The sequence below is a fragment of the Hippoglossus stenolepis genome, chromosome 19 (assembly GCF_022539355.2).
Source record: "Hippoglossus stenolepis isolate QCI-W04-F060 chromosome 19, HSTE1.2, whole genome shotgun sequence".
Classification (NCBI taxonomy): domain Eukaryota; kingdom Metazoa; phylum Chordata; class Actinopteri; order Pleuronectiformes; family Pleuronectidae; genus Hippoglossus; species Hippoglossus stenolepis.
The window spans coordinates 8,516,525-8,538,352 of NC_061501.1; the positions used below are offsets into that span (position 1 = coordinate 8,516,525).

The 21,828-nt window shown below is 41.9% G+C and overlaps 1 protein-coding gene across 1 annotated transcript in view; it reads left to right on the top strand.

The window, feature by feature from the left end:
- Positions 1-21,828, top strand: part of ctnnd2a (catenin (cadherin-associated protein), delta 2a) — a 244,656-nt gene that overhangs the window by 119,790 nt on the left and 103,038 nt on the right. The window contains 2 exon segments of the mRNA XM_035143145.2: positions 4,060-4,230; positions 18,064-18,427. Of these exon segments, the coding sequence (XP_034999036.2) occupies positions 4,060-4,230; positions 18,064-18,427 (535 nt within the window).

The following is a 21,828-nucleotide window of genomic DNA, read 5'->3' on the forward strand; positions in this document are numbered from 1 at the left end:
TGAAGACTTAAATTGATTGACTGAGCAGGATTGATTCGTTTCTGACAGATCTCAGACTGTAACTATAACGAGCGGACCTTGGTCATATGATTATCAGAATTTACTCTGATGAGCTTGGCCATGCTGTGGACAACTAATCAATCCTGTAAATTTGCTTTCAAATACTTCACTGCGATTGACTGTAATTTATTTTGCTCACCATGTTTCCAAAACTGGACAAACAAAGAACTATTTGTAGTCACTGTTAGTTTGAGGTTTGATTATTCCCAGTGGGTGACATCCTCCTGGAAAAAAAAGCCCAGTACATTTTATCTGAGTAGCCTGTTTGAAGTGGTACTTAGCATCTCTACAGCAACTACTCTACAGTGAAGCCGTGCTGTGTGAAACAGAAATCACCTAAAAAAATAAATTCCCCTTCTCTTTCCTGAGCGGCCCTGAGCGATACAATCCACCATGTATGAATAGTGTCACAGCCGAGGAAAATGAATGACTGAGCCTCTTTGAGCAAATAGATATGATAACAAGTTATTAGTGATTAAAACTTAGATATGGTTTGATAGGTGGTGAATGAGCAGCATTGAATGGTGGTTGACAATGGAGCCTCGGTTACAGCAGGGATCACTTGGATATCTAAATGTACAAGTGCAGTGCCTGTTCTAAACCTGGCTGCCTATGAACTTACAGTAGATACTTTAACACAGTGTAAAGAGAGCATCAAATAGAAACAGGATGTCAGTTGTGTTTTTATTTAGATTTTTAATGTAGGCAATATTCTGTTTACTTTTTTTTTACGAAAACCACAGGACTTTGAGCTATCAAGGGACCAGGGAGTGTTTTTTTTTGCCTTTTACATTTTGTTATCTTGTTTAAATATTTTATTGAATCAAACATCATAGGAGGACATCTTTATTTTTTTCCCTCTGCGCATCATTCTGTCCTCTCTTCTTAAAGTTCCCTCTTCCTTTGAAAGAAAGAGGTCAGCACTTCGATGAGTGGGCCCTAGTGAGTCAAAAAATAACTGAATAAAGAAATAAATCTGAATCACCACGACTTCAAAGACAAAGGGAATGGGAGGAGGAGGGAGAGTTGGGATGAGTCATGCTGTTAATGGGTGTGTCCATGACTCTAATTAGCAGTCCTTCATGCATATTCTGACCATCGTTGTCTTTTTCTCGCTTCTTTTTTTCCCCCCTGTGCGCAACTGTCTTGAAATTAACCTCATTTCAAATTAGCTCAATAGGTGCCTTAATGTCCAAACTTAAAGCTCCCTCCCGTCTCCATTTTTGTCCTTTTCCACATTTCTCTCCATCAGCATTACCTCTTTTTTTTCCTCACTCCCTAATTCTCATTCCCTCTCTCTGTTGAAGTTTGCTTTCTCTGCCTGCCTGACTGCTTGCAGCTTTAGATAATATACGGTAAGATAAGATAAACTCACGTTACAGCAGCAGATTAGGTCAATAAGAGAACACGTGAAAGTATTAACATTTTATAAAATAGGAAATTAAATAGAAAATAAAACAAATAGGCAACTGTGAATATTTACATAATATAAACATTCAATACAGATAGAAATATTATTTGGAGGTGAATATACTGCATATGATTGCATGATGACGTATACTATTTTTGCATTATGTATGAGATACTGAAATAGATGTATACCTGTATATGCATATATAGACTGTTATAAGTATAAAGGAAGGTATGGTACAAAATATGAATATAACTAGTCTATAAAATGGTATGCGATATATGTACATAAATGGGTATAAATTCAACATTGTATACTAAATTGCAGTATATTACATATAATATAAGGGTATATATATATAAATAGGCAGAAATTCACAATAGTGTACAATATGAACATAAAAAACTGGATATATATATAAATATAAAATAATATGACCCTTTTTTTTTATGGCTGGGCAAGTTAACGGGCCGGTCATTTGAACACGCTGTGAAAAAATGTAGGACACAGTTGCATGAAAAGCAATCGCCACAGTCATGATCAAGACAGGCAAACCAGAGTCTTATCACTCACCATTCTAGAGTACACCAAGTGCGACCAGGCTCTTGTTCTTACCCCAGGCTGCTTGCATCACCCTACCTCAAAGACTATTCTACAAAGACGGTTTAGGATAATAGATCCCTACTGCGTATTTCTGTGCGAGTACTTGCTCTGATTCATCTTTAAAACACTCTCTTGGCCTTGTCAGTTTTGTTGGACAGCCAGGACGAGAAATAGACACCGGTGCTAAGCTGCAACAAAAAGCTACAGCACGGCTGAGTGCCACTCATGCATTGATTTCTGATATGATCTGAAAGATCGAGGGGGCTTCGACTGTGTTAACTTGATGCTGGATACACAAGGAGGTTTGAATCCGAGACTGAGCGCTACACTTTTCCCCTTCATCCACTGGAAAATCATTGGCACGCAACTAATGCGATATGATACGACATTAGCTCCACTGGACAGGCTCTCTTTCTCTTCATCACTCAATGCTTTCTAAGACTGCATATACGACTGTGTGCACGTCTTTTCACTTTATCTCCTGTCGTGCCACCAATGCATTGCTGACTCGCCTTTTCATACCCCGAGTCTCCACCTCCTTCTTTTCCTCCTCTCTCCTAATTTTCATTTTCATACAGAGGCTCCTGCCTTACATTTGTTCTGCTGTGTAATGAACAAATGCCTGCTGTCAATGACTTCCCTGCCCCGTGTCTGTGGGATTCCTGCCAAACGCAGAGCAAGAGGGGGGACACTGCATCTCATTATTTTATAGCTGACAACCAGCAATGTGTTCCGTGGAGATTAAAAAAATGAAACACAGAGGCGCTCCTTTTTTTTTTACCCCTTCTCCCTCGATCTCTGTCTATTTCCTCCTATCTCATGTGTCACTATGCATGTCTCTTTTTATTTTTCTGTCATTTTTTTGATGAGCTCTGATTTGGAGCATCTCTAACTCATCCTTTCCATACACACACACATTCCTGTACTCCTGTCTTAGTGAGGACAATTATATATTGCATTCCCTAGTCCGTTATCCTAATCATCCATCCATCCATCCATCAGCTGAGATAGATGGCCAAGTTGGGTATCACAGACGTCCCTCTCCTTAGCTATGCTTTCCAGCTCTTCCTGGGGGATCTCGGGGTGTTCCCAGGCAAGATGGGATATATAAAAACCCTCCAGCGAGTACTGGATCTACACCAGGGTCTCCCCCGGTAGGGCGTGCCTGGTAAACCTCCATCGGAAGACGCCCGGGAGGCACCCTGTCTGAACCACCACAATTGTCCCCTTTCGATATGCAGGAGCAGCGGTTCTGCTCCCAGCTCCCTGCGGATGTCTGAGCTCCTCACCCTATCTCTAAGGCTGAGCCCAGCCACCAGCTAACCTTAACCATCACAACTAAATGCCAAACTCTGACACTTAACTCAACCACATCGTCTTCCTTGTCCCAAAATGTTCCCACTTACTCTGATACTTCTATAACTACAACTATATGCACACACACACAACACCTAACTTATTGCCATTTCTGCTTTGACAATGTAAGACTGCACTGCCAACCTTTAGATTGTTGTGTGAGGACTGGGAAAAATGTCCTGTCTATCCCAAAATGTCCTCACTTTGTTAGTACACACACTCACCTACTGTTGCTGTTTTTTCCTCATCACTGTTTTTATCACTTCAACTGCACAACTGTCACTTTTTTTTCTTGAGTTATTTTCTTGGGTGCTTCTTCTGCCAGATTCAATTGTCCTAATTTATTTCTTCACAGTCTTTATATCTTGAGTCACCTCCTCCATCCAGAGTTGTTTCTATCACCGCCCTCCCATTCCACCTGAAGTTGTACTCCATCTTCCCTCCCTCCTTTCCTTCCCATCCCTTCCCTCGGTCCATAACTCTGTAAAACTCATGTGATCAGTTCCTCTGTAGCTCCCTACTTTACCTCCTCTTTCTCATAACTGCCTCTCTTCCATTTGTCCACTCTCTTTCATCCTCTCTCCTTCAGTCCTCCTTTCATCGTTTTTCTCCTTCTCTCTTTTCTCCAGGCTCTCGTGGCTCCTACAGTAGTCAGCATAGCCAGGAGCCCCTTCGGCCCTTGGGGTCCCCAGAGCACCACATAGATCCCATCTATGAAGAACGTGTCTATCACAAGGGCCCCATGAGGAGCCTCAGCCAGAGCCAGGGGCCGGACACAGGCCCCTATCGCAACAACACCGGTAAGGTCCTTGCTGTAATCTACAGCTATGCTGTTTCTTTCTTGTGTTTTTGTGTTTTTATTCACTTTGACATCCTGTTTGCTTTGCATTTTACAATGTTTTACACCAATGAAAACAAGAATCGTCTTATTTATATCTTACTTTTGTAGTATTTTTAAACCCAAAATGCATCTTGTAACTTCTCAGATTTGAAAAACTTTGGCACATTCTTGTGTCCTTGTCCTGTGACACTGCAGGAAAACAACAAAGATTATAATATTATGGATGAAATCTGTCTGTATACAAGCCTAGAGCTGAGACAAACCTGTATGTGGAGGCAAAATATGGTTCATTAGCAGCTTTACTTCACAGTGTCAGCCACACAGCATGTGTTCACCTCATGTTAATTTCCTCACTTACCCAGTGGCAGGTTTATGTGATGTATAGAGGCAACAACACTAATTGAGGTATTATGTTTCATTAGTTTTAAATAGCATGTATGTTATTTAACTGGTTTGGTTAAGGCTTCTTTATGCTGAGTAGCAAGTCCTGCAAACTTCCACAAACCAATCCAGTCCCCGGACAAATCCATCCATCCATCATCTATACATCTTGTCCTTCTGAGGGTCGAGGGGGGTGCTGGAGCCAATCCCAGCTGACATTGTGCGAGAGGCGGGGTCAACTCTCAACATATAGAGACAAAGAACCATTCACACTCACATAACTTAAAATACATTTTAGAATGTAAAGATGTGAATTTTGTTGCCTGTTACTATGGTTAAAATGATTAAATAATATAAATGTATGTTGTTTAGTCAAAAACAGTTTTAATACACCTAAGTAAGTGAGGTAATATTACCTACTGTTAGTAACGTGACTTTAACTACACTGTGCACGAGACGTAAGAAGCAAGTCTCTGTTTTGTTTACTCCTCTTTAATTGTTCTTTGTAAAACTGCAGCATACACAAAAGGATTTAGTGACACCTGTTTGCCGCATCACTGGAAGCTTCCACCACACAACATAGCAGTGGAGTCAAGACCTCCATCGACTCATTTAGTTTTTCCAGTTGAGAATGAATTCCAGTTAATTTTTGATCAGACGCACACAGTGAGACACCCGCTCTCACTCATAGCTCCATTGTTGCCAGCTGTGTGTTTTTAATAGAGCCTCATTGAGCTTATCTCAATGTGGGTTTAGGTACGCCATGTTAATCCCATTACCGTATCTTACCCACACGAAAACACCCAAGTCGGTCACGCCACATTCACAGCTCCCTCGATGTCATTAAACAGCCTAGCCTTAATAGCTATCATTAGCATTTGGGTCAGAATCACAGCAGTAAATATCCAGACCAGTGTTTGACTTGATCAGTTCTAGAATGAGAATTGCCTTGAAACGTGTGGCACAGCTTTTGAAGCGCATTTCAGAGTCAAGGGGCGATTGCGTTTGCTTTTATTATTGTGAGTTATTGCTTTGATTAGTGTCGGGGAAACTTCTGAACAGTGTATATAGTGATAGGATTGTCTTTTGCAAGCAGGGAGTAATAAAATGAGTGTTCTTCAAAGGTGTACAAAGAGGATCCAATGTTATCTTTAATTTACTGTGCCATGTATTTGTACTTTCAATAGATGGGTATAGGAAAACTCACTAAGGAAATTTGCACAGCAGCTAGAAAAATCAATACACCGTGGATTAGACGGTGTACATCTAATTGCAACACTTGAGATTAACAGTATGCTTCTGCTGCTATGATACAGTATTTTCATAGATAGTCTCATTTTGTTTGAGGTAAATCGTGTATCAGCGTGAACCTTTTTTTCACCGCGCACACACCCTGCTGTACTCGGCCCGCATAACTGCAGCGGTAAATCAACACACACTGAAGACAAACAGCACCTTGGAGCCACTGGGCCGTTGAATTGAGGCCTCGCCTGAGCACAGCATGTTCTAAAAGTCATGTGAATCGCATGTAGCGTGACCAGGAGATGGTGTAATAAGGATTCATAATGCACAGAGTGGTGGCACATAATGAACTGATAAGAGCTTTGCTGACACAGTTAGTGATAAGTCATTAATTATATCATAGTGCCTTTTCTTGGCAATGGCAGCATCACATTATTGGTTCATTAAGCTGGCATGGATCAATGTAATTAGTGCCATAAGTCATTTGGGTGGAAAGAGAAAGAAGACGTTTGGTATTTCACTTCAAAGTTAGCAAGGTTGTAGTCAGTTGGTCTATGTACGATGCAGTGTCAGTCTAATTTCACCTCATTTAAACAAGAAACTTGCAGTTCAATGAGTGCACATTACTGGCGACTTATCTCTCAATAGGTGGCAGCATGGTAGAACAAAAGCGATTCAAGTGTCACTTGTTTTTATTAAAGCTATGGACTGATTGTGACGTGGAGAGAAATAGGGACAGGCATTCCTAACTACTGCATTTTTGTAGTTGTCAACTATTCCCAAAAAGTGGTAAATTAATCGCAGGAGATATATTTTTTCCAACCTATGTCAATGTTAAAGAGAGTGATAGGACATTTTATGGTCGTTGATCGGACGTTAAAGTAATTCTACGATTGTGGTCGGTCTTCATGGTCCACTTGTTGCCACTTCTCCTCGCTAACTTTGCTGCTGCTAGTGTTAGCTGTAAGTGGGTGTAGCTTGAGATGTTTATGCATAGCATTGGTACTGATTTTCGGTTTACGATTTCTACACTGATGATTGTAGTCGAGGATCTGAAAATGGTCGCAAGGCTGTTGCTCTTGCTGTATGTCAATAACAACACTGCCCCCTGCTGCATAGTGAAAATGCCACTGCTTCAATATTGCACCGTGCTAAACCCACAGATGAAAGATGGCCAATGTCGACCAGAGTGTTTTCTATAGTCAACTAGTCAAGTAGTCTTTGAAAGCCCAGCAAACATGAAGAGGAATCATGTAAAGCAGACACTTTGGGGGGTCGAGACTACACTCCATATTTTGGTCTGTTTACAACCAGAAAAGTGCTCAATCATTTACTCTGCTTTGTGTATTAACGGCGACACTGTTAGTTGAGGATTTACTTTATTTTCTTCAGGAACTTGTGATTTGTGTCAACTCTCGACTGCAGCTCTCTCTGCCCCATCCACCGAGTCATAGCAGCAGTAAACAAACAGACGTGTAGTCTTCCGAAGTCCGCTGACGTTTATTTACAGCACAGCAGACAGCGGTTTGACAACACACTCGACAATTCGGTCAGGTCCAGTTTAGAACACTGTCAATTGGTTAACCTGTCTGTCTGCTTTGTTTCCAATGCTTCCTACTTTTAGCATCTATCCATCCATCAGTCCATCTTCTTAGTTTATACCATAGTTTGATAGTTCGTTCATTCGTTTGGTTTTTCCTTCCTCCCTCCCCCTGTTCCCTTCTTCCTTTATGTTCAGCACTATAATACTGCAATTATGATTGTGTGTGTGTATTTGCACTTTGCGTGTGTGCAGGCAGTGGCACGCACTGTTTCATTGGTGGATTAATCCAGGCCAGTGCCCCAGAGGACTGCAGGTTAATGTGGCCTATTTGGAGCGATAATTCCTGCATGGTCACAGTGTCTCCAGAGCACACATGCATTCTGCTACAAAGACGAATTGCAGCAAGAAAGAAAAGAAAAAAAACGCCTCGGGATATGGTTCACACATTTGTTTATTCTTCCAAAGTGACACTGTGTGTGTTTCTGAAATCAACCTCCACTTTGTTATGCTTCCCTTTCTTTCTTTCTTTTATGGTTTCTGATTTTGACATAGTTCTCATTCTCAATTCATTTAAGGATTTTTCTCTCCCTCTGCTTTCTTCTGATTTTCTGTCTCCTTTTATATACTAAAGCTGTATTGTTATCTTTCACTGATGTTTTTCCCTTTGTCTCATCTGTCATAGTCGCCACTAATTCAATGGACTGTGCATGTCAGTGGAATCTTTTGTTTCTCTGTCTCTCCCTCCATCCACCCCTTCCTTTGTTCTTACACTTTTCCCTTTGTACCTCCTGTCCTTACAGTATGTGTCATGGAGAGCTATCTTGTCCCATATTAATGACTCTGACCACTGGGAATAACAGTGACTCTAAATGGATGTGGCACTTTTTCTCTTTAATAGCTTAACATCAGGCATAGCTCAGATGGTGACAGTGCGAATGGGCAGATTCACTGCCGTGGCTATTTGTCAAGTGCATCTAGTAGCCAAGTTGAGCTATTGCTACTGATAAGGGGCCGTTATGTAGTTTAACATCACTCCCTGCAGTATCTTTGAAGGAGACGGACACAAATTCTTCAACAATCAGGAATCACTAAAAGCTCTGGTGAAACAAGGTTGTATTTTCTCAACCTTTAACAGAGGCAGATACTGATGTGCATGTAAAAAAGGTGGGCATTTGCTTTTTGTAGCATTTATTGCACACATTTTACAACATCACGACAGAAACACTACTTAAGTGTTTATGCCTTATCACCTGCCAGACAGGCAGCACCACGCACAGCGCTTCATTTTGCATCCGCTCCAAAAGCTTTGCTCATCTTGAACATTCTTAACTTTACTGTTCCTATAAATATATAGGCCAACCGTTCCTATATATATATATGTAATAATATTAGTATTTTCAGGATATATATTCACACATGTAGATATCATTTGTTTTGAAAAAGCAAAATGCACACTTGAAATTTGTATCTGCTTCAATATTGGTTCTCTGCTTACATTGTCAACCATTGTCTGAAATGCTACTTAAAAAAAGGGTTTGTAAAAATCAAGGGCAAAGAGCGCTAACAAACTACATTTCCCACAATGCAATTTACCTTTCCCGCGAGTATTTCAGCGAATCACAAAGTATTTAATTGGTCTCATGTCTTTAAAACAATGGCATCATATAAAACACACACACACACGTTTCATCTGGCTGTAACGAGAGAAACACGCAAACGTAACATTCAGTCTTACAGGTATATATATACACACACATATGTTAAATGGGTTGATGTGTCCATAGGTGGGTTTTCCATGTTGTCAGTATAAATGCTGTACGTGCTCTGAGGTTTGCAGATATTTTTTGTCCGTTGTAGTGCAGCTTCTGCCACGGTCTCAATTTCCTTGTTTCCTTGTGAGGCTGTGTGGCTGCAGGAATCACAGGAAATTTAAACACACTTTTATACACACACTTCCTCGTTATGTTTCGGCAATTAAATTTATGCAGTTAGCAGGACAAGGGATCAACTGTGTTACGTAAGCGCAACAGAGCGTGCGTGTGTGTATGTGGGAATTATGTTGTTTCTCGAAAGCAAAGCAGGATTGTTTCTGTTTGAAGTTGCAGCTCTGTCACACAGGTCTTTTTTCGCCAGTGTGAATGTGCGCACACACACACACACACACACTCAGCAAAAAGGAGAGAAAGAAATATGAGGAAGGCTCTGCATCAAACCATTAAACCGATCTGCTTCCTCCTTTAAATGTGCTGCTCCCTCTCTAATGAGATCTGTTTTCCTAATGAAGGCGACAGAACAGAGCGGGTGATGGAGGAGAGCAGGGCTGTGCAGAGACCTTTAGAAGGGAATGTGCTCAAAGTTAAAAAGGAGCTGCGGAATGACCCTTGCACCAAATCAATACTAAACCCAGCCTAAGTGCAGATGGAAAACTATACAAACAGAATATATATATTAAAATGTAAACAAGTGTTTTTTGTCTTTTTTGTTGCGCTCTTTGTAACCCAGCAGAATCCACTGGCTTTAGCTTAAGCTGCTTCATTTTTTTATCATCATTATGCGGCGTCCAAGCGAGATGTGAATTTTGGCTGCAGGATCATTTGTGTTTACTCACGTGAGTAATGCAATTAAAAGAGGAGAAGAGGAAGCTGCTGACTTGACCACAATTTCTGCTTTGTACCTGTTGTGGAAATGCTGGAGAAGCCAGAGCTATCGTGTGTGGGTCCACTAGACCATTCGGAGGCGCACACAGCTTGGGGGAATTTCACTGTCCTTTCCAGGAACCGCAGCTGTTCCCTTCACTACCTGAGGTCGACTGGGGGCAGGTTTGATGCTCTTCTAGCTTGAACAAGTGCCAGGATCTGTCTTCTGTGAGTTTCTTTCTCAACACTGATTGGTTTTCGCAACATTATGTCAGGTGCATTGTTCACTCAAGTTCAAATATTTGGAAGCGAATGAGGCGAACGACACAAATGAGAGCATGGTCATACCTATCCAAATGCAGGCGAGTACTGTGGGTCAAAGTTCACCAAGTTTAACTCTTTGCGAAGCCAAGCTGCAGATTCACTCTACCACAGGAAGCAAAAGGGCGAAGGTTTGTCACTGCTACGTTCATGCATGTGTGACTGTGCCCTGACACTTGACAATGACTGACAATCTCAAGTCTTTGTGCCTAACGCCACGTGTCAGGCAAAATGGAATACAAGAATTTGCATCTATTCACACCTTTGCATTGACTTTATATGTCATCTCATCGTGACACAAAAATGTAGTTTCCATCGCTTTGAATTGGAATTCTCGCCTTAGCTAAAGAACATTGCATCCCTTTTGATTCTAGGTTGTAGTTTCACTGTTTACCTGATATAGAAGGAGTGTCCCAAACATTTGCTCAGAAATGTGAGGCTCTATATTTATAGTTGCACGTGTCACCTGGTGCAGGAGAGTGAGAGGTGGAGTAAACTGTACATTTCATGAAATATACCACCAGTAAGTGTAATTCAATGAAATGTAAATAAAATTTAAAATAATCCTTAAAAACTCCATAGTAGTTACATAATGATTATTTGTTTCCAACATACTATTTCACCTTTCAAACAGCATTGGAAATTGACTGACATCAGTTGACCTTAATCAACTTGTTGTTATTGTTTGACCTTTTGGCTCCAGCACCTTCCCCCAGTCACTTAAACGAGTCATTCACCAGGCTCCGTCTGTCGCTATGGTTAGATTAGGTTTGTTTGGCCAGGATCAATTCCAGCTCGCCCTCTGATCCTGTTGGTCTCTTAATGAACCTGCTGTCTGTTGAACACCAGTCAAAGCATCGGGAATTGGAGCTTGATTATAACGTGTTGTTTACTCCACAGTGAAAACATTTGTGCTGGTTAAATGCCCAGTTTATGACTGCCACTCGGCAGCCAGCTATCAAACTGAAAGACAATGTCTAATCTTACTTTGATTTAGGAAGGAAAGGACAAGGCCCCATTATTTCTGTGCATTATCAAATGGAATTTTTCTGAAGTAATTTGATTACAAACCAGGGGCGGATCCAGGGGGCAGGGCCAGGGGGGCACTGGCCTCAGTGTGAAATTTGTCACCGACCTTTGACATGAAATGATCTGTGGCACTCTTCAGTTTAATATACAACTGAGTTCTAAAGTTGAATCCATGTGGTTTAACTTGCACAGTATTTACAGTGACTTTCTGCTGATGCCTCTTAAAGCTTTAATTACCAGCTCAACGCATCTGACTAACTCTACAGATCAGCACAATTTCTCTCCCTTGCGGAAACATATGGCGCTTAAATTCAGGTTTTATGTTAAAGTTGTGTCAGTAACTGGACACCATCCTCTCATAAACTGTGCACATAAGCAAAAAGTGTGCAGTCATAAACAAAAACACACATTAGTTTCCACAAAAACTGTTCATACCAGCGTTTAGTTTAGTTTATTTAAGGATCCCCATAAAAAAACACATGGGTGTGCCTGTAGTCTTCCTGGGGTCCTGAACATGAAAATACATTTCATATAAAAAGTAAATAGTAAGTAAATTTAGAACATTTAAGATCCATAAGGCAACCAAAACAGGTGACGAACATTGGCATATGGGCTTTCATAGAAACACACACACATTCAAATATCATTCTCGTGTCCCGTGCTGTCTCAGTTTACATGATTAGCATATTCTCTGTTTCATCAGCAATAATGAATTCATAACAGTAGAGAGGAAACGTTGATTTGTTTTTGTCCTCGGAGAGCACACTGATACATCTAATGTCAGCACAAAAAACAGCTTCTGACAACAACTGTCTTCATCAAACGGAAACAACAGCTCTCGTCTACTGTTTAAACCTGATTTATTCATTCATTGATTCACAGTTTATCATTGTAAACATTTTTATTATCTCTTTGTAAATGACCTGTAAAGTCACGATCAACGCAAGTGTGAAAGCCATCTATTTTCTGCCGAGTTCATTTCAGTATACAGTGGGCGAGCGGCAGAGAGCACAGGGGAAAGGAAATTCACATTGCACCATGCAGGGTGATAAACACTGTCACATCCAACTCACCTGCTTGAATGAAAAAGGAAACCTCTGTGAAAACAAGGGAAAAGCAAAGTCTGTGCAGAAAGGCCCTAGATTCTAATTCTTGTGAGACCACAGTCACAGCCACCATGTTTCCCATAAGTCTAATATACTTTATATACTGTATAGGAACTATAAATAGCAGCATGGTTTGTACTGGCTATGTTCCTCTTCACATTCTTAGATTTTTCTACATATTTAATCACAGAAAATATGTTAAAATCCATAGAATTGTATGTCTCTTCATGATTCTTCATAAGACTTTTACTATTGTCCTGTAAACAACATGGACATTAAGTAGCAGTCACTTGCCTGGAGCTCCTGTCTAAGGGACATGGAGTGGTCATAGTATGAGTGTGTTTGTGTGTGTGCACGCACACGCTCCTTTTCGTTTCCCTCTTAAGCAAAAATACTGACCTTATCAGGACCAGTTGTCCTCATGGTCACCAAAGCCTGGTCCTAGTGAGGCAAACCCTACTTACTGAGGTTAAGGTTTAGATGTGAATTGTGGTTAAGGTTGGTGCTGGACATGAATTGGTTATGTTTGGGGATAAGGTTTTGGTTGGACTGACCACAATGAATGAAAGTCAATGCAAAGTCGTAAGAAGGATAGCTGCACAAACCTTGTGTGGGGTGTGCGTGCGTGCGTGCGTGCGTGCGTGTGTGTGCGTGTGTGTGCATGTGTGGTGCATGTCCTCGAGAGCTTCCAGCTCAGGAACATCAAGAGCTGTGTGCTGGCCAGAAGGCTCTCCCAGGGATAAACAGGGGGAGAAACTAATCCTTACTCCTCTCCACATCCAGGCAGAGAGTGTGTGTGTTGCTGTCGGCAAGGTTGTGTGTGCATGCTGTTGACCTCAAAGCATTAGAAAAAGATGTGTTACAGGAATGCATGTTTAGTCCATGTCAATCACTCGCATGTTTGTAAATGCATGTTTGTGTCCTTGTGCACGTCTATGCGAGTGTGTGTGTGTGTGTGTGTATTTGCAGGGAGATTGAGAGACTGTACTGAAGGGTTTTGTGTAATCGTGCTGAGCGCCGAAGCGTGTCGAGAGAAAGGACATGTCCTCAGCTCTGATCACATAGTCTACTACAACCACAATAGAGAGAGAGGGGGATAGAACGGGTGTTAGAAGAAGAAAAGGAGAGAAAAACATGGAATGAATGGATGGTGAAGACAGGATGACAGATGAAAAAAAAACATTGGAAGCAGAGAAGGAGTGAACGACAGCGAGAGAGAGGAGAGCAGGACAAAGATTTCAAGAGGGATGGGTTGAGAGAGAAAGATGGATGGGGCATGGGTAGAGAGAGACACATCTAGATGGAGACAGAAATAAGTAAAGGGCAAAGAGAAGGGTGAGGGGAGTGATGGAGTAAAAGTGAGAGATAGACGGAGAGGGATTGAAAGAAATGGAGGCAGAGATGCAAGAATGAGAAGGGAGGATGGCCATGGAAGGCTCAGAGGATTGGTTTGATCCCCTCTTGCTTTTCTCTCTCTTCCTATCGCCCTGTTTTTCTACATATCTCATACATTCAGCGGCTGCCTCCTCTCAGCACTGCAAAGAAAAAAGTAAGCCCTGCTGTAAAGTAGCCGGCCCCTCGGCCTCGCCCGGCTAATTGCTGGGGTATCACTGTGTCAAATGACTAATAGAGTTTCCCTTCCCATCGCTAATCCGCCAGCAGGAGCGCAGCCACCATTTGTTTACTCTGGGTCGAAGCAAAGCAACACAAAGACACACCCGCCCTTTTTTATTTCCTCTCCAACACAATTTCACGCCGCCAGAGCGTCAGGTGTGAGGTGTGTTAGCGGTGCACGCACATGTGTGTGCTTGTGCACACGTTTCATGATGTGTTTAATTCTTTATGACACAGTGCTGTGAGTTTGTCTCATGCTGGAAAAGACACACCCTTGCATGTGTTAGTGGGTTTCACTATACTTGTGAGGACCTTTTCGTTTTCCATGTTATTCTGGAACTGCAAACTTAAATGTGTTTTATGAGCTGTAAAGTGAATTATATGACTTTTTAATATCACATTTATAACCAAATTTATAAGGGTTAGGGTTATAACACCAACCAGAGTTTCAAACCCTCTTGGACCTTAGTCCTAACATAGTGACAGCCATTTGGAACATCTCTAACTCACATTTATTTTTATTTGAAAAGGTAAACACCCTCTAATCGAAGGTTGGCAGCCCCCGGCCACCAGCGACCACTCGTGAGTTGGAAATCTGGAAAGCTGCGCTTAGTTTTAATTTTTGCTGAAACTAGACCCTAACACATCGTCTACCATTCAGAGATGGTTCCCATCCTCTCCTGCCCCTCAACTGTTTTTCACACACATCAGACTGGAGTCATTGCTTATAGCTAAACAACCTAGACTTTTGGTCTGTGTGTGTGTATGTGTGTAGGGTGGTCGGTGTGTCTTTGCCCCGTCCCCCAACACTGCAAGGAGAAACACTTCAGCTAAAGGTCAGGGCTGAAGTTAGACTGAAACTTTAAATTCCATGCTTAACTTAAACCCTGAAACTAACACTATTCTTTAACCAAAGCCCTGACTGACACAACTGCTTTAAAAGTTGAACAAATGTCTGAAAACTTCTCTCTAGGAAAGGAACACGATAATACACCTACACACACAGAGAGTGAGAAATACATGTTGATTTTCCTTTTTTCCCAGGCTATATTCGCTCTAAAGGTCAAGTCATCAGTCAGATTCCACCATTACCAGAGCAAATGATAAATTCAGCAGCTCTCCATTTACTAAAGGTAGGAGAAGAAGACAAGGAAAGAAAATGTTATGCAAACAAAAGGATGGACTTAACGAGTAATTTGGCAGGACACTTTTTCGGGTACCTCCTCTACCATCTCTCTCTATTTGTGATTTCCTTCCCTCAGCCTTTCAGCCTCTTCCCAAGGACATCCCTATTTAGTGGTCACAGCACGGGCGATAAACATAATTTGACAGGCCATTTTTTGTGTGTGTGTGTCTTCCCTCTCTCCTCTTTTCCCTTCTCCCCCACCACCTCTTTTGCTCTGAGGTTCATCCTCTTTGGATGTCGAGTCTCTCTATGTGAGTACTGATACAGATACTGGTGGCGTGCACTACTAGCCCGAAGCCTCGGCCACTAATGAGACATTCAGAAAGGCAGAAACGCCACAGACACCGTTTAAAGAGCACAGAAAAAGACTGGGGATCTCTTCTGATGAGAATAACTCTGCTTCATTACCTTTCCTTTACGCCCTGGTTTCTATGCAGCTCTTCTGTCTCTCCTCCGTCGCCTCTTGTTTCCTTCCTCTCCCCTCTGGTATTTCTCTTCTTTATACTGCAGCCCCATACCTCATCCCTCAGCTGGTTCTCTCTGTTTCCCGAGCTCTCTCACTCTTTCACTTCTCTTTCCCTGCCTATGATTCTTTGGATCTTTGTCAAATGTGGGGCATCAGTGGAAGAGCTCACACAGCCCGACGCCTCGTGGGCATTGCATGGCACAATCAAAATCTTGGATTTTTCACTGTCTGGCTGGAAAAGGGATTTTTGTTAACCTGATTATAGAGTTTTGAAATGAAAATATGCTAATGTTGTTTCATCATCCAAAAGGTTCCTCGTGCTTGTGGTGGGTCAAATAATGGAGTTTACCAGACTTGGTGCAAAGAATATAAAACAGGAGGTTTGGAATTGTTGTAGAAAGATTGGTTTAATCTGCCACCACAGGGGTGTGTGAGAGAGTTGTTACCTCTTAAGAGCCTTTTTTCAGCATAAACACTGATCTTGTCAGGACCAATAGACCTCATGGGGGCCAAAGCCCGGTCCTAATGAGGGAAATTGTAATTTTGATGTCCTGGTTAAGGTCAGCGGTTTATTCGAATTGTGGTTTGGTTAAGGTTAGAGTTAGGCATGATTTACTCATGGTTAAACCTCCTACAAGGAACTTTTCACTTTTGTTGAGTGTGGCGCCTCTGTGGACACAAGCGGTAGTGTGTCCACTGTCACCTGTCGTAAAAAACCTCGGTCCAGACAGCATGTGCATTTGGTTGTTGGTCAGGCTGTCCACAGTTAATGGAATTCAATGCAGAGTCCTAAAAAGAAGCGCTGTGCAAACCTGTGTGTGTGCATGTGAAAAGAAAGAGAAAGTGGGTTGTAAAGGTCAAGTAAATGCCACCACTCAGGACGACATTTAAGAGCAAAGTTTGTTGGCCACATAACGATGATGGACTCAGCACACACACTCATTCTCACAGCCTTCATTAGTTCAGTGCAGGGGCTGATACAATGTGTAAATGTGTGCGTTTATATGAGGCCCCTCTTGTACTTGTATACGAGTTGCATGGGAGTGCTTGTGTCCAGGCCCAGAGTGTATGCGGAGTGTGTGTTAGTTGTAGCGTGTGTTCCCATCCAGACATGGTTTTTAAAGGCTAATTCCCTTTGTAAGAGGAGGCTCGGGATGTTTTAAAGCCCTAGTCCATCACGTGGCCACATATTGATTCCGAGGCTTGATGATTTATTACATGCTTGTTTAAAGAACACATTTATCGTGTTTTTTTCTTCTTTTTTTGCATGTGCGTACATGTCTGTTTCCGTGTCCACATACCTTTTGTCGTAATGACGGATGGGATGGAAACCCCCCTCACCGCCCGGCACCCCCACCCTCAGCCGCCACATCATCTGTCTCTGTGTTTTTATAGCCAGAGAAACGAGGCTCCCAGACTCACATTAACACATTGATATATCGCTGATCTGCCACTCCCAACGCGACGGGGAAGGGAGAGGCGACAGCTACTGTGCCCCTGCAGTGCTGCTCACATCCCCTGAGCAAATCCCTATTCAATTTTCATCTCACTCTAAAGAGAGCTAGCTCGGTGTGTTATTTATCTATTTTTTATTTTATGAATTTTTTGTCCTTGTTGCTCACCAGGCGGGAAAAGGAAAAACGGTTTCTGCAATGGTCCTGTAGCTCCGTTACAAGCAAAGTCTCCACGTTTCATTGCATGGGCATGACGGACTATCACTGTTAACAAATGGTCAGTGTGGTGGAAGGTGTTGTTCAAGGGAAAGTGTTTTTTTTTATCATACGAGGCAACTGTACTTCATATTTGAATAGAACTATAGATAAGTAAGGAACTTATAATGAATAAAGGCACTATTTTACTATGGTTTGTCATGGAAAAGAAAATCACAAGCCTTCAACGGGAATATGTATCAAGATGTATATTGATGTACGCTAAATAATAGTTTTGTATTGTTGGTGCATTGGAAATGCCATGTGGCTCGCAGTATATAATTATAAGTATGTTCATATTTTCTCCTGAGCAGTCATTTATATGATCTCAACCTTCAGTCTACTCATCATATGTCAATATTTTTCTCTTCTCCCTCCTCAATCTCTCCCTCTGTTGAACGTTGTTCCTTGTTGTTAATCCTGGGCATGCGGCCAATATTTATCCATCCATATGGAGACACGCTCGTCTTTACCCAACAACCTGTTTGTCTCTCTTTCTGCCTCTCCTCATTTCCTTGGGTCTCCTCTCCTCTCCTTTATCCCACTCTCCGCCCTGCAGACCTCACCCAGCGTATCCATGACCAGGTCCTAAGTTATGTCCTCTGTCCCTACTTCCCTATCCTAGCTCCCTCCTCCCCTGGTGTCGACTCCGCCCCTTTGCAGCGCACAGCCAGTCACAGCACCGGGACAGGAAACTACAGCCGTGGCGGGACCAACAACTATGCCACAGTGGGCCCGGGCTACACCTCAAGCAACGTCGGCGACGTGTACGGCTCAGACCCATATGTGGCCGACCCCTACCGCACCCTGCAGTACTGCCCCTCGGTGGTGGAATCACCCTACAGCAAGTCTGGACCAGCCCTACCGCCCGAAGGCAGCCTGCAGCGCTCACCTTCCATCGACTCTATTCAGAAGGACCCAAGGTAGGATGAAAGGTCTTTGTGGGCTGCTGTTGTTGTTTGAGTGTGTGTGTTTCTGGAGTTTAGAGGAAGGAACGTGTGAAGGATTGTGTGGCAGGATAGGACACTATATAGACATATATGACTACCTATGGAAGAGTGCAAAGACACACCTGTTACATTGAATTGTTTTTGAGGACAAGATTGCATTGGATAACATTCCCTTTGGTTTGGTGAAACTTTCAACATAACTTACAGTTTTTTCCCCCTAAAGTCTTCAATACATAACACACACAAATACACACTGACATACACACATTCATGTTTCCGTCATGGTCCGTCCAGGTGAATTCTACCCTTTGGTTTAAAACACATCTCTGACTAAACATAATTTGTGGTACATAGTACATATTTTGCAAACCTCCGTCATTAGTTGATCACCATTTGTTCTCTCTCTAGGGGTCACATGGCATGTGTGTCCAAGCTTAGTAGGACAAGTTGGTTAAGTTTCCCTATGACTAAAAGCTGATGTGAGAACATCTTTATATAAAGGTGCCTCCCGATTAGCCAATGATCTGGGGCTAGACATTTGTGCAAGGATGAAATACACAGGAACACTGCGTTTATCTAATGCATTCATGAATATGAAGGCTCATGAGACACCAAAGAAACTTAAATCTATCTAATAATTCCTAGAATCTGTCTGTATGTGGAATGCATATCTCAAGAGCCATTCTTTTCATCTGCTTCACACTCTGCATGTGTGTTGATAAGCGCTAAAGGAAGTGCAGTGAGATTTGGACACATGATACGTTCAATATTAATACATTTTGGATAAACAGGCGACCAGTGCTCTGTAGCAGCGGCAACTGGGACTCATCAACTGCAATGACAACTGAATCTTCAGTTCTGGTTTCTGCGTCTACTGAGACCTTCTTAACCGAGCTGTGATTAAACAGGTGAACAGCTCTTTGTGCAGCAGTGGTGGCACGGCTTCAGGGCCCTGTGGACTGAATCTCACTGCTGGTCTTCGCTCGCCCCGCTCAATAACTGCTGGTCTTTACTGCATTTGTTACATTACAGAGAAACAGCAGAATTCACTTTTTCAAATACATACCGGGAAAGCACTCATTTCATTGGTCAACTAAGTCAGTAAGTTGCTTTGTGATTTAGAAAAAAATTAATTAGGTTCAACTATTTTTCCAGACGACTATTCTTGTCTGAGCTGCTGAACCAATGTAGTGGCCTCACATAAATAATTGAGTTTCTCTTTTACAGAGTGCTACTGTGGTTCATTACACCTTATTTACATCAGGACTTGTCCTAGGCAGAGGTACCACATATGCATGAAGACAAAAAACGACTAATAAAAGAGAGTGTCACTCGAGCCGCACACCAGTAGCTTCAGAAGCTCTATTTCACCTCCCTCAGTGTCAAGCTGTGTGTAGAAGATTCCTACTGGGCTGTGATCACTTCCACCCTCTTGTCTCTGCAATTAAGCAAAGCTCATTCACCCTCTTTATTTATATATATTTCACAGGACTCTTGATGTATAATTCCTTTAATTACAGAGCGAGAGGGACTGAGACGTCTGTAGATTGAGTCCCAGCAGCAGCTGTCAGTCACGGGAGAAAGGGACACGGAGAAGGAGAGAAAGACACTGTGAACGAGATGAAAGAATAGAAGAGGGTGGAGGAAAATAATTCAAACAATGGCAAAGAAAGTAAAGCAAGAAATGCATGAATAATCCTCCTGATACTGATAACGAAGCACTGATGGCCCTTAGACATTGTTTCACACAAACACAAATTATCAAAAATTCTCCCACTCTGTTAAAGGGGACATAGCATGCAAATTCCACTTTGTTAGTGCTTCTACACATTAATGTGGGTATCTGGCATGTCTACCAACCCAAAAACTCTGGGGAAAAAACACTTGCGTGTTTTGTTATAGTTCCTCTAAGTCAGAAACGTCATGCTTGAGCGACTCGATTGAGCTTCCTGGGTTTTGTGTCGTAACAAGGAACTGGAAGTCTCCCCCCCATTTCTCCGCGCTGGTCAGCCCCATAGACTGTATATATAAGGTCAGCCCGCGATTCTGCTTTCTCCGCTTGTTGTTGTACCCGTTGAATGTCGGGGTTCGGGGGTAAATGATGGTCTTCATAGCCCCCCCCCCACCCCTCTCTTTCTCTCTCTGTCTGTCTGCTTGTGTGCTTGTAGTGGATGGGCAGAGGGGGACATTTAATTATGTGATTGGGAAAATTAAAACTCCAGGACAACAGAAGGGGAATACAAAGTATGGGATGCATATTTGATAATTTATATCATATAAAATATGTAATTTATATTGTTTAAAATCATGGGGGGAGAGGGGGGAGGGGGGAGCTGGCTCATTAGCATTTAAAGGAACAGGCACTCAAAACAGGTCACTCTGTGGAGGGCTGTTTTATACAGGGTAAAAAGGGTGCTGTTTTATATGATCCTTGTGGTATTTTGACCAAAGTATGTTACAGACATTTCATTAAGACCCCAAGGAACCATATCAACTTGTGGTAAAATGGGCATGCTATGTCCCCTTTAAAACATTTATTAATAATATGCAAATTAATTCCTAATATATATATTTTATTATGTTATTGACTGTGTTAAATAAATAGTGAGTCTGACCCACGAAAGACCCATTTTCTTCCATATTCATACCAAGTGAGTGGCTTTTTATTGGTGATGACACCTGTGAGACATTAGTTGAAATGTATTCCTTTACCTTGAAACATTTGTGTTACTTGCAAAAACTGAGTGAGGAGTAAAGTAGCTGTAAAAAAAACTTAAAGTTTACATAAACATAGTCAATTAAAGCCATATTGCTGCAGAATACGTTTTCTTTTTGAGACTCTGTGGATAATAAACAAATAGGTTGAGAAAGTATACATAGGTGATCACTCTATTTCCGTAACGGCTTTAAGCTTTATATACTGCATATGCAAGATACATATTGTTTCTCCTGCTTTAACACTTAATATTAGACAACAGAAAGATTAAAACCTAGTATCCTAAGCCACGATTAAGGAAATGTGGCCATCTTGTACACGGTTCCAATATTTTGTGAGCTCTTTTGTGCATTTAACGCCCTCCTGCAGAGTACAATAAAACCTTATTTAATTAGAAGTTACCAAGTTATCAAGGACTGCTTTAAAATTCATACAAAACTGCTTTCGACTCAGTGTGTTGTTTACTTTTAATTTAGGGCAGCGGTGAGCATCAATTTATTACGAACCACAGGTAGCCAAAGTGCAGCAACTCTGAAAAGAGAACCTAGCAATTAACAGACTTCCATACCAACACCATCCAAAATACGGTATCCCTGTAAGTATGAGCACAGTGTTCGTTATAACTGACATCACTGGTCATGTTATTGCTGATCGTACC